Here is a 13,340-nt window from a genome sequence, read left to right on the forward strand (position 1 = left end):
TCATAAACTGCTTAAGCCACAAATCTGAGAGATAAAAATGTTTACTGGCCTTTAATACGTCAGTGAGCTCAAAGAAAACCTCGTCAGGGTTCAGAAGAAGAGGTGGTGTTTTTTAAATTTTCAGACTTAGGTCCTGGACTTAAGGTAATTTGAGCACACAGTAACAGGACAGATCTCTTGCACAGTAAGAAAACCACAGAGCCATGCAGACCTGTTGATGAAGTCTGGCAGGGATAAAGGGTAAGGTGTGCCTTGTACTGGTGAGGACAGATGGCAGGAGAAGCATGCTTACTGGACTGACTTAAGCTCATCATTACGCTGCATAAGACTGGCTTTACTGTCAAACTCAGATACTAGTTGGGTTTCGGTATGGCTCGTGTTTTGGGTCTCTCTTATGATGGTGTTTTACATAGGCCATATTTCAGATCTTTTGAGTTGTTACATAGGATAGCTAGAATGTAGAGAAGCACAGAGATACTTAGCAGTTAAGTAAACACTTTGATTCTGCTGGATTTGAAAATGTTTTATATATTAGTACACTGGCTAGAGGAAGCTTTGGTTTAGACAGCTTTATACGAAAAAATGATGATCATCTTACAGCGTTTTGCTTTTACTTTGTTTCAAAAGCTTGATTTGTACCTGATCTGCTCTAACTACTTATGGTGTATATCGGCCAGGGTTGAAAACTGAAACTGATCCCAGATTTGTTTATTCTTCATAAGTCCTGTGACTGGTTATGCAGACCTGGGACCTGCTGTACTATATTAATTTTCAATTATTAATATGCCACCTGGCTTCATTTTGAACCAAACATCTGTTGAAATTCCTTGTTAAGACCTGAAAAGTGCCATTTAACTGCCCAGTAGTCCTTTTACTACTACTATTATTATTATTATTATTATTATTTTATTTTTTGCTCCCCTCATTCCTTTTAACTTGGAATTTCAATTCACTTTACGAAATGGAGAACATTTCAGTCTTAAAGTGTGCTGTTTCATGAGTGTGATGACATGCAAATCATTTTAATGACCTCAGACACTGTAGCCACTCTCAACCAATTGCACACTATCATCACACACTCTGATAGTGTTTAAAAGTTATGATACAGATGCATTTTTTACAGTGTATGTATGATTTGCTGAAATAAAAGCTATATTGACCAATGTTTGCTTGACTGTGTTGTCACGTGTGTTACTTGGAGGACAGAAGACATGTAGAAAACCGCGTGACCACATTTTTTGCGCACATCTCGTTTCAGTTCTCTATGCGCTTATATTTAGAAAAAAGACAGACACGTTGAGGAGGGCTTTGTGCGATAGGTGTTGAGGTCCGCGCTTGTCTCCCATTTTAAAGTGTACAGCTGCTGTTAAGGTGTATAGTTGGTTCTTAAGATGAAAAGACACATCCGCCATAAGCGGAAGTTGCAAGTGTTTATGCATGACTCAAATTTCAAGAGGGAGACAGCTGACAGTGGTCAGGAGTGACAAACTCTGCTTGTTTGTGGGCAATGAGTTCTGCGTGCAAGAGCATTACTGCATTACGTAGGAGAAGTACAGGTGAATGATTTATGAGTCACTGTCACACCCACACCATATTCCATACATGCATGCATACGCGCAGCACAGGCGAACACACGTAAACACATGTAGAGCAAAACACATACACTAAATAAATTAGTACAGGAAAAAGGCACATTCACTGACCTGGAAAACCTCGTTTCCGTTTTTTGAGGTGAGAACTACATCCTTTTTTTCTTACATCCAGTCCGGTGTAAGCAGGCTGCAGGAACTCCCACAATCCATAAATGTGTGTGTTTGTGTGTGTGTGTATGTTGGCAACAGGACCTGTCAGCAGCTCCAAAGAGGGAAGTTGCTGGGTAAATATCAAATCCTCCGCCTGTATGTGTTGACCATGAAAGAAATGTGGAGAGATACCATCTCATTGGCTAATTTCCACACACTGGATCCTGTTGTTGGAGACAGTCCAACAGCAAAAAGTCATCTGCCGGTGTACGGGGAGACAGAATGACTGAGCACTGGTGGGAAATGCCCCAAATTGCAGGAAGCACTTTTGATGTTCAGAAATCAGGTTTCTTGGATAAGCAGTGCTCTATGACGCAGGTTCTTTTATCACTTCAACACTCCGATGCATGATGCGGTACTGTTGCTGTGTGAGTCGTATTCACCTACTAAATGTGTGCTATTAGACATAATACAACGATAATGTGTTCTCTTCCTCTGTTAATAATGATTATGATCCCTGTCATCGCTCTTTATTGTTTTTTTAACCGCTTTGCTTTATGTTTGCATGTCTACAGCAGCATTGTGGGCTCGTTTTCATTGTTCAAGTCTAGTTTCTGTACTAAATGTAAGAACCATTGAAAAGGTCTGAGTCGGGCTTCCAGGGCAAGCTGCTGAGGATGCAGTATGGCTCACCTCTATGGTTAAGTCACTGTTGGTCAACACACACAAGCGCGCGCGCACGCACACAGCAGGCTCATGTTACTGTGCCAGAGTCAGCACAGACAATAGACATCCATGCAGCAGTGGGACAGGACAGGTTTAACGGTTGTAATCCATTTACTAGTTGAACCAGAGCTTTAGAGCTTCTGTCAAGAAGCATATGATTACAAATAAATAAATAAAATGCACAGACACTTCAGAATATGTTGATTGAGATTTTAAAATATCAAAAAGGGCTCGAAATTATACATAAATTATATTCATTTAAAATGTTTCAGAGAAGCAACAATAAACTTTAAATTTTCCTGCAGATACTTCATGTTATATATATATATATGAGAAATATACATATATTTTTTAAAAACCCACAGAGTCCTAAATACAGTATAATTCAAAGAAATCTAATCTATATAGTCTTATAAAATATAATAAATAATAAATATATATAAGATATGTTTTAGAGGATCTGGCTTTCATAAGAATTGAAATGTAACTGATTTGGCTCAGTAAAATTCCAGGTATTAACTCACAGGTCTGCCTGCTTTGTTCTCTACAATAACCAGGTCATAATTTCTCACGTAAAGGTTACCAAGGAAAAAAAAAAAAAAAAAAAATTTAGCAGTCAAATGTCTGCCGCTTCCTGCCGAGGCGGTCTCCACTAAAACATGTTTTTCTGTCTGTTAACCCAATGACAAAGGGTTTCCAGGAGTGGTTAGTTTTCTGTAAGTACTACATAAATCACTTAGGCGTGACTCACTACAAGCCATCGAGTTGTTTTCCTCTGGATTTTTGTGTTTTATGGAGGTGGACAGTCCTGTGCAGAGAGAGCTCTCCCATCAATAACCTCTAACTGCTTAGTGGCTTGATTCTCGCCTGGTCAACGGTGGACTGGAAAGAAACAGGAGGGGGTGAGGCGGTAATCTTTACATTAGTAGATTGAGGATTCACTCATGGGAAAACAGATTTATGGCAGGCCAGTCTACGTCCATGGTGATCATAAACATTTCTAATGTACAAGGTGACCTCAGTAATTTCCTGTAAATTTTAAATTTCAAAGGAAAAAAACCCTACGTTATATATAGTGTATTTACTTCAGAATATGTACATATTTTAACATCTACAAAAAAAAAAGCCCAACTGCCTATGTAGAAATAATATACATTTAAAATGTGTTGAAAAATATATTATAGATATACCTGCAGAATCACAGCTATTGTCAACACTATGAGAGTACACTATATACAGAGAGATATTTGGTTCAGTTGTAACTATACGAAGACATTTCATCTACATATAAAAACTCAGTTTTAAACATTTTCGTCAAATTTCTCAAAAGTTACCAACTACTTCATTTAGGTTTCATCTTTCTAATTAAAATCAGAATCAAGTCATGAAATATGGGAAGTAAGTCAAAAAAGTAATGAGAAATTAGAGAAATGAGTACGAAGTGGATACACAGTGGAAATGTCATTCATTTTAGAGGATTTACTGCCCTCAGGTGGTTGAGCTAATACCCCACAGCTGAATATTTGGAACAAAGTTGCCCTCCCTTTGTAAATGCCAGTGCTTCATTACGCAGTTTATCTCAGTTTATTTTTTGTTGTCTGTGTGCTTGTGCATTTGATTCATTTGCTGCCCCCTGCTGACTAGAAGTGGGTGATGTAATATGTATGTGTGACAGGAAGGAGTTCATAGTTGCGCCAAGTTACACTATGTGCAGTAGATTGGCCATATATGTTGGGATATCTCAGCTGAAATTCAAAAACATTACCCGCAGTAGACTGTGGCTGGAGAAGAAACACATAGAGTGTTTCTTCTCCAGCCACAGTCTACTGTTTGATCGATTCTCCGCAGGGTTTTTTAGATGTGGACAAAAGGTCAAACAAAAAAAAAACTCACTGTTTTATTTAAGTATAAAAATTTAATAAGTAATAAACAACTTGAAGAGCCTTTGACAAAACATAGTTAGCTATCCATTTCAAAATGTACACTGAGCCATTCAAACTACAGCCAACACTACTCAAAAAGGAAAACAAACATGTTAAACCATGTTAAATCATTAATATTGTTATTTAAAATGTAATAAAAAGGGAAAACTCGGGTATATAAGAAAAAGATAAGACTATCTAATCCACCTTATCAATCAAACAAACACCAACCCAAATGAGCTTTTGCTATAAAACTATTAGTGTCAAACTTAATAATAAAACTCAATGCATCTTTCATTGAAGGTGTGTAAAGCTTCTATGTAAAAAGGTATTATCTTACTGATATCCCTGGAGTGTTAAGCTTTAGAGGATTTTTAGTGGTTTTGGCAGTCTTTCTGACACTTGGTCAAGCTAAAGTCCCCCCACGTGCCTATAAGAGATAAAAAAAAAAAATTAAAAAAAGGAATATTTACTCACTTTGTCATCATCTGATTCACAATCACAAAATACCTTGTGTTACAATCACACACAACCTGGTGGTTAATTTATTTATTGATTCTGAATGCGCACAGTGTATTTTTGCAGCATTTCACAAGTTCGTTCTTTATTTGCCTTCCAACTGCACTGGAACAGTTTACATACAATATACTGATAAGACTACAAAGATTTTCCAACTCACCATTGACTTCATCTCCCGTCCATCTCCTTCATCTGGCTTGTACCGACCCAATTTCTTACTGTTCTCAACAAATTCCTGGGAGGGAAAGCAGCAGTTACAGCAGTTATAGAACAGTTACTTTACTTTCTCTTCTTGTAAAGTATAAAAGGATCAGAAAGAACTGGGGCAAAAATGCTCCTTAAAGTTCACAAATGTCCAAGAAATCAAAATGTCAATTAGAAAAACACTTTTTGATTTCACCCTATCCACATGTTTTTGACCCGGACAACAACACAATAAAAAAAAAGAAAAATCCTAATGTTATGAAAACTACTGGGCCAAAATAAATAAATTAAAAATCCAATATTTGCCAAATATTGAGCCTCCAAAGGCATATAAGAAACAATAACCCTCATATACTCTCACCATTAAGGCCTTGTCCATGTAGTACTCCCGTCCAGGGCTTCCATCATTGTACTTTGTGTCCACGGCAAAGCAGAGGAAGAGGACATCAACCACATTTTCAAACACAGAAAGGAAGCAGTGGGCCACAAGGAAGGCAAACAGACAGACGATGAGGAGAGGCAGCACCCACACAGTGTAGTCCCTCTGGTAGTTCAGAGCCAGGACGCCAGCAAAAGCTGTACAGGAGACTATGAGCACCTGAGAGTGCAGATTTAAGGCTGGTTAGAGAACATTAAGGTCTGTTTGTTTGGGGGAGTATCCCACACGAAAAGCTCCAAAATTGTTTCAATGGACAATACAGCAGAGCATGTCCCTGCTTGGTACCTTTCCCAAGAAGAGGACAAAGTCGCCCACAGTGTTTATGGCGGCCACTTGGAGAGCATTCTCCACCAGGATGAGGAAAGCGTCACGGGCGGAGGTGCAGAAGCTGGTGCTGTTGATGGCTGTCGCAGTGTAAGCATTCTGAAAATATATGACATGGACATGTTGACCGCAGATGCTTGGGATCTTGAATCTACTGTGTACTAGATTTTCTTCCTTCACCCAACTTAGATTACTTACCTGATTCAAGTATGCCAGACACTTCTCAAGACACCACAAACAGCAGACACAAGCTTTCAGCATGCAACGAGCACAGGCATTTTCCTATGAGAAAATGAAGAAATTTACAGGTTTTCTTAACAACAGCGTGTATACATACATATGAAAAATGCCAGAATTGGCATCGCTTACCCACTTGATGTGAGTATGTAATGGAGTTTTCTAAACTTAAAGTAATAATTTCACAGCTCACCTTTCCTTTGAGCTGGCTGTGGATGTATGTTAGGATGAGACGAGGGATCTTAACAAGTGTGATGATGAAGGAGCCTTTGGCCAGAGTGCCCAGGTGGTAGCGGATGGTACGTGCCATGGAAGAAAGGATGGGAGTGGCTGGCATCTGGGACTTATTCCTTAAGAAAATCAGGTACAGGGAGAAGACATAATTGATATTATATAGCCTAAACACTGACTTATAAAATAAATATGACACCAAAGACATTAAGTCTTCTGTGTGCTAAAATACAGATTATTCTCTGTTACTTTCTTCCTACCTTGTGAAATAGTAGGTGACCACAGCTCCAGCAATGGTCATCTGCTGGAAGGCAAGAATGAACTCACTGATCCAGATGAGACCCACGGCATGATACCACACCAAGTACTGAAGAGGTCCTTGCACTTGATATTCAACCACACCTGTGGAGTTGTTCTTTATTGGCGTCCCTGTCAGGAGAATACGAGTGTGAGTCTGGACAAAATATTTTCATGCCTGTAATATCCGTCCCTTTGTATTTTCTTGGTATTTTTTAAGCATTCTACCTGGAAACAAGTGCAATCAATTGTACCTGACTGACTTTTCCCTGTAATTAATATATGTCTGCATCAAACAGCTCAGCTCACTGTCTTGTCACCGCTGTTCTTTATGAACTCGAAGCTCTCCTCTAGCATTTGGTATTGTTGAGGCCACTGACCCTCATTTTCTGCCGTTTCTTAATAGACAACTCAACAACTCTACTAAAAGGCATAAAATGCTCAAAAAATGTAATTAAAACAAAACAAAACACTATGCCAAAAACTAACTGGGGACTAAGTGTCTGAGATGCACATCAAAATATACCATATTTTATACCTAAATTCACTACTTTTTACTCTATGACATTAATTCATTATGGCATTTTGCAACATCTCCTCTACAAAACAGCTACACAATCTTCTTGTTCACACTTCTGAAGGGAAGGAGTTCAAACAAGTCAAAGATTTGATTTAACTAATCGAACCAATAGATATAAACTGGGAAAGTTTTACTATATTGTATATTTATAATACAAAGGCACTGAGGCGAGAGTTCACTGTAACTGTAAATTATCGTTTCACTGTAGCCGCAGTTGTGATAGTTAATGTTTGCCTATTCCCATACTTACCACAACATAACCAAAAAAAAATAGTGAACATGATGACGTTTTGACTTCACTTGTGCTGGCCTGTTGCTTTAAATACTGCTTTGGTTGAATTAAAAATCCACTGTAGAAAAGAGAAGTGGGAGATGAAGAGAGAAGTGGTTCTTTGACTCCATCTACCCACATCATGAGACTAGCACAAGATTCCAGACGTGGGAGTTTAGTTGTGAGACGAAACCAAAATGTCACAATAAAGTTTTTATATTCTACTTGTTCGGGAAATGGTTTAACACATCTGATGCTTGAAACTAGTTTGTGTGCTGCATTGAGCTTAAAAACTAGTTTGAAGCAAGTATGCACCAGCAAAAGCATTCTGAATGGTGGATGCAGTTTTGAATCTGACAAATATCCACATAAATAAACCACCAGTACTGGATCTCTCCACCAGCCTTTGTCCTAACCTGCAGTCCCGAGGAAGAGAAGTACAGCGATCCAGTAGACCCAGAAGAGCATGAGGCAGATGAAGGTCCAGAATGGCTGCAGGACCAGCAGGGGAAGATGGATGAACACTTTACCCGCCACATGGAACAGGGAGATGGTGAGGGCCACACGCTTCCTCATGAAGAACATCACCAGCAAGAGAACCACCTGAAAGTTTACACCAAGAGATTTCTAGTAATCTATTACAATCATTCAAAGGAACTGTGGAGTTAGATGATTCAATTTAAACAAGTAGATCTTTTCTGTTTGTTCCAGGAAAGAGTTGTACAAGAAGTCCTATTGTGTACTTTGTGAAACACACATACATGCACACATACAGTATCTGTGCTGTCAGACATACTGTGAAAATTGTGGCGCCAATTGCATACACAAGCAGGGCCTTGACATTGTCTGAGGCCACTTCGTTCCCAAATGCTGATGTGGTGTTATTTTTAAGGGCATTCCTGTGATCAGCGTACAGCCACCAGAGGAGGCCTGTCCCACCTGCAAAGGATCAGAGCAGAAACTGTTGTCTTCTCTCAGCATCATGTAACTAAGAGTGCCAGAATAAAACATGAACATTTTCAAAAAAGGTCAAAATGAATTGCACGGCTAAGTGAATGAGTGCTATAAACTGTAGAGAGTGTTGCTTTTGAAAGTCACCTATAGAGCCGATGATTACCAGAACCGTTAGAATCCACACCAGCACTTTGGAGATGTAACGAATGATGACCATCATGATCAGGGACAGAACTGCATCAGAGAGAAAAAACAACAAAAAAAACCAAACCAAAAAACAGCGCATCATATGAGTACATGAAACACCGCTAACATGGAAAAAGCTGCATCAAGCTGCACAATAGGTGCTGATTTTATGGTATCTGTTCATTGTAACGTTTTCTTCATCTGTAACATAAATAAAACACACTAATGATTGCAATTTATCTATATACGAGTGGTTGTGGTTCATTTAAAAGCCCAGACATCCCACGAAAGGAAAGATTGTCCTGTTATAAATCACTCAGCCTTGACAGCTAACAAAGATCAATTAGTGGAGACGGAAGGGGTCTAAAACTGTCATAGATCATTTTTGTCTTTTCTGCTGTACCAATGAGAAGAATTGGAGCAGACCTTAAATTAATGCCTGTGGGCTAAACTTCAGCGGATACCATGGTGTAACCGCTCAGACATTTCCTGTTATTATTTTGACAAAAATAGCTTCTCTTCCGACAGTTGCCTTCCTACCAAATCCTCCTGAGCAATTAAAGCTGTGATGTGGGAGCAGCAGAGAAATAAATAATTAAAAAAAAACAACAGCAACAAAAAAAAAAAAAAATACCAGTAGTTTCTCAGAGGATAAAAGCAAGATAGAATCATTGTAGAGATGAACATGCATATGGTAAGCCTGATGTAACCATGTGTTATACCTAAAGCCATAACACAAAGGCCCATGATGATCTCCTTGCTGGCCATCACCCCAGCAATCACCCGGCGCAGCACAGTGTTGTCACTGACAAATGTGATGAATGCCTGAGCAAATTCAGCATAGCAGCTGATATCCACAGGAATACAGCGGTGGAACAGCGGGATAGCCTTACTGCAAACATGCAAAAGATGAAGAACAGAGGATAATTTATTTTTAATGAACAGTCCTTGAAGCAGAAGACTATGGACTGTGGAAAACTATCTATAATTTTGTTGTTTGGTCCTTCTTGGTCCTGGAATGTGTGTAAATAATGACTGAATGAATGAACTTTTGGACTTGTAAGTAAAATCGTGTCAAAAACAATTTAAAACAAATAGGAAACAAAGCTATGCTAAAAAGATAGCAGTTTCCCCCGTTAGCACCAGAGACATAGACATCTCTGTCGGTTGCTGTCCTGGTTTAAACATATTGTACCCACATCAGCTTCACTAAACCCTTGATAAGCTCTTACTGGATGTGCCTTTTTCCAGGAGATAACAATGATGGCATTAACAACAGGGGAGAAAAACTGCTGAAGTAACGTTCTTGTTTATGAGTTTGTATTTTATTAAAAGCTAAAGGATACGCTTGATTACCTTTGTGAAACAGGGAGTTTGGGGCATTTAGTGAATCTCTCTGAATGGCTCGTGTATCTTGTAGGAGAAACATCATAGGAACAGAGATGAGAGCCTTACAAAAGGAAAACCAAAAATTAGATTACATGTTCAGTTTCAATAAAATACTTTAAAACCTGTCTGCAAGCAGTTATAAAGGTATTCAATGTATATCGTATTTATGTCCAACATTTACTATAGATACATGTAAATATCAGTAAACCGAAACTCTCAGGTAATACACCGCACGACTTTTTCTCTAAAATATTTTTCACATGTGCAGTTTTCTCACCATTATTCAGAGCAAACTTCTTTAAATCATTGTGTGTCTTCAGTTCAGTATCGGGGCATTTGGAGACACACAGGGCAACGGACTTGATCCTCCTGTTAATGAGGTCAAGGTTGCAAGGCTCTAGAAAGAAAACATACCTGAGAGGAAGACAAATCAGAAGTTCAGGTTTTATTAACTGTTCAGTATAGCGTGCTGCCACAACCTTCCCTCTAAAATAAGAAACTTTTTTTTCTTCCCTTGATGAAAATATCAGTGTATTTTGTTATTATTATGCCAGTTGGAACTGTTCTGTCTGGGAAGAAAATGAAAGATGTTGACATTTGCTACCCTGTCACACAGATGCTTCTTTGTAGCAGAAACGCCTTTTATTCCAAGCCCCCATGGGCAATCAGCCCGTCAATAAAGCATGACCCATTGTTTCAGTAAAACTGGGCCTGCAGGCTGCATGCTGATGGAAAGCTACTGACCAAAAGAGGGAATATAATCAAAGACTCCTCACATAAATTATGACGAGGAGAATTTGTGACATTTCTCTACAGATGATAAGTATATCGAATTAACCTGGACTTTCTTAGAGAGAAATCATAAATTGAGAGATATGCTCTTAAAATATGCTATTCATTCAGATATATGAAGAACTTGAGCAGCAGAACACAGTGCGGCGATGGGTCAGCGTAGCTCTGGGTTGGTGATATTAATCTGCATTAACCCTCTGACTGATGACACCTTCAATTTATGCAAATTAAGTTGCTCGGACAGACCGAGCATCGGACCGTGCCGAACGGAGAATTTTCCCTGATATGTTTTCTGTTGACAACTTCTGCAACTTTTGTGTGAGAGTGAGTTATTGCACTGCTATCTGGAGCTTCTACTTTTCTGGGTAAACGTAAGTAGGTCATGGTCAGGACAGCCGTGTACACCGGAACAGGAGGGAAACTGAAGTGTTTACAAATGCAGCAACCGCTTTCGTTGTGGCAAATTAGATTAGGACTACATGATGCAATCCTTGCATGCACACATGTAATGCCGAATGGCTTCTTCTGTGCCACCAACACTCAACTACAGGATGCAAAAGAGGTCTCAACATGTCTGCTCTAATGTAATGAAACTACAACTGGATAAACTGTCACTGTGATCTATCCAATCAGGAAAACAGAGCAGATGAAAGTACTTAGGGGACAGCAGGAATTTTAAGCGTTCCATTAAGTGTTTCTTATTCTATAATAACAAATTCTATTTGGAAAATCTGATGTAAATAAACCCATATGTCACATGTTTGGTCATTTGTAAATAATCACACTAACTTTTTTTCTTTCATGTCCAGGCCACTGAGGGGTACTCCGTCAATCTTGGTGTTATTCTGACCACAGGTGTTGCCGTAACTGTCATATCCTGAGATAAGCCTGGAGGCAGCTCCTGTGGCGATCAGATAGCCACAAATACACACCTGCAGATGACACAGATTAGAGTAGATAAATTTAACTACCTGCATTAAATATTAAGACTTAGTACATTAATACGCAGATAGCACCATGCACTCATCTTTAATATTGTTTTTGTTTTTTGTTGACAAAATCTAGAACTCTGAAAAAATACCACATTTTTAATTTGCCTTCAGTAACTAAAACGAATGCAGTTTAGTCCAACAGCCCTGCAATAAATCCTACCTTTGTGAAAGTCATAACGTTCGGTTGTTGTTGAACCTGAATCAGAAATGCCTTGATTCAACTTTATGATCATTATTAAGGTTGTAGGCTTGTGGTGTTGTCGAACCGAACTGCATCATACTGAGTATAACGCAGTGCAATTGACCAACACCACAAACTACGACCTGCAAAATGACCATGAAATTGAATCAGGACGTCTCTGAACCCCTTTCAACCAAACCTGAATTTACTGCAGGGCTGTTATGCGAAGGTTAGCTGTTTGTATTAAAGGGCCAATTCACTGCTCTCTAACTTTATTTCCAAGCACTCATGGATTGGTCAGTGTAGACTAAAAGCATGTAGGAGAGACACATGCATAAATACACACACACACACACTGGATTTAATCCTAATGTTTTTGAAAGGTGTCAACTTTATGTTCATTTTGAAAGCCGCAGTTTGTGGTGCTGTATAACTGTATGGGGTTACACGGAGCGTAATGCAATACAGTTCTATGCTCATTGATATAAATGGGGTGGACTAAATAGTAGAAACTGCCCTCAAGACAATTCAACAGCTGCACAGCAGCCTCCAAAATGACCACAAAAGTTGACTCAACACCTCTCTGAAAAGCTCCAGGCAAAAACTGTCATTACAACTCTCATGGAGGTAGGATTTAATGCAGGGCTAATGTTTCAGACTGCTTTTAACTACACCCCAGGCGAACTCCCATTCAACCAAAAACTTACCATTCCAGTACAAAAGAGTGTGAATATGATGAGCCATGGGATATCCGTGCAGCTGCGCTCCTCCAGCGGTTTCCAGTCACGTTTCCTCTGCCAAGGCATAAATAAACAGACAGGAGCGGTTAACCCTCGGTTCTGTTTGTGTTGGGACTGCGGTGCAGTATAGCGACGCTGCTGCTCCGAAAATCAGCTGACCAACTGCCCATTGCCTTGTTGCTGTAAAACAGGCGGCGGCGGCTGCTGCTGCTGCTGCTGCTGCTGCTGCTACCGGAGCAGTGACGTTGACGTCGCAGAGGATGAGTACAGCTGGTCTGTTTTAAAGTTTCACGGTAGCCACAACTGCTGTCACGTTTTATTCCGGACTTACCTCTGTGCTGCTACAACATCCCATGGTGAAAAACGCGAAGACGGCAACTTCAGCTGAACAAAAACTAAACTTTGAGTGACTTTTCTTCGGTCAAACTTTCTCAGCTCATGTCCCTTTCCTTGTCTCTTTCCCCCTCTCTTCTTTGTTTTTCCCTATGACCGGCGCAAGGACACAAATATACACTTTCATTCATGTCCCGTTCGCTTCATTGGCAAACGCCCATTTGTGAATGTTCCTGTGTTTCGAGAAGCAGGTAAACGCGGAAGGAGTCACATTTCTTATG

General features: G+C 39.5%; 1 protein-coding gene across 1 annotated transcript; it reads right to left on the bottom strand.

Annotated features, from left to right (window-relative positions):
- Window positions 1–4,387: 4,387 nt before the first annotated feature.
- slc44a1a (solute carrier family 44 member 1a) lies at window positions 4,388–13,340 on the bottom strand. Its single transcript, XM_040147146.1, has 16 exons — window positions 13,058–13,340; window positions 12,694–12,780; window positions 11,603–11,745; window positions 10,299–10,435; window positions 9,989–10,082; window positions 9,355–9,524; window positions 8,591–8,680; window positions 8,289–8,431; window positions 7,909–8,095; window positions 6,605–6,773; window positions 6,307–6,463; window positions 6,075–6,158; window positions 5,838–5,975; window positions 5,475–5,711; window positions 5,070–5,144; window positions 4,388–4,820 (listed from the first exon to the last, which is right to left on the bottom strand). Exons 1-16 carry the CDS (start codon window positions 13,079–13,081, stop codon window positions 4,797–4,799), a joined length of 1,959 nt encoding a protein of 652 aa, XP_040003080.1. The 5' UTR covers window positions 13,082–13,340; the 3' UTR covers window positions 4,388–4,796.

Source organism: Xiphias gladius, chromosome 15 (genome assembly GCF_016859285.1).
Source record: "Xiphias gladius isolate SHS-SW01 ecotype Sanya breed wild chromosome 15, ASM1685928v1, whole genome shotgun sequence".
Taxonomy (NCBI): Eukaryota; Metazoa; Chordata; class Actinopteri; order Istiophoriformes; family Xiphiidae; genus Xiphias; species Xiphias gladius.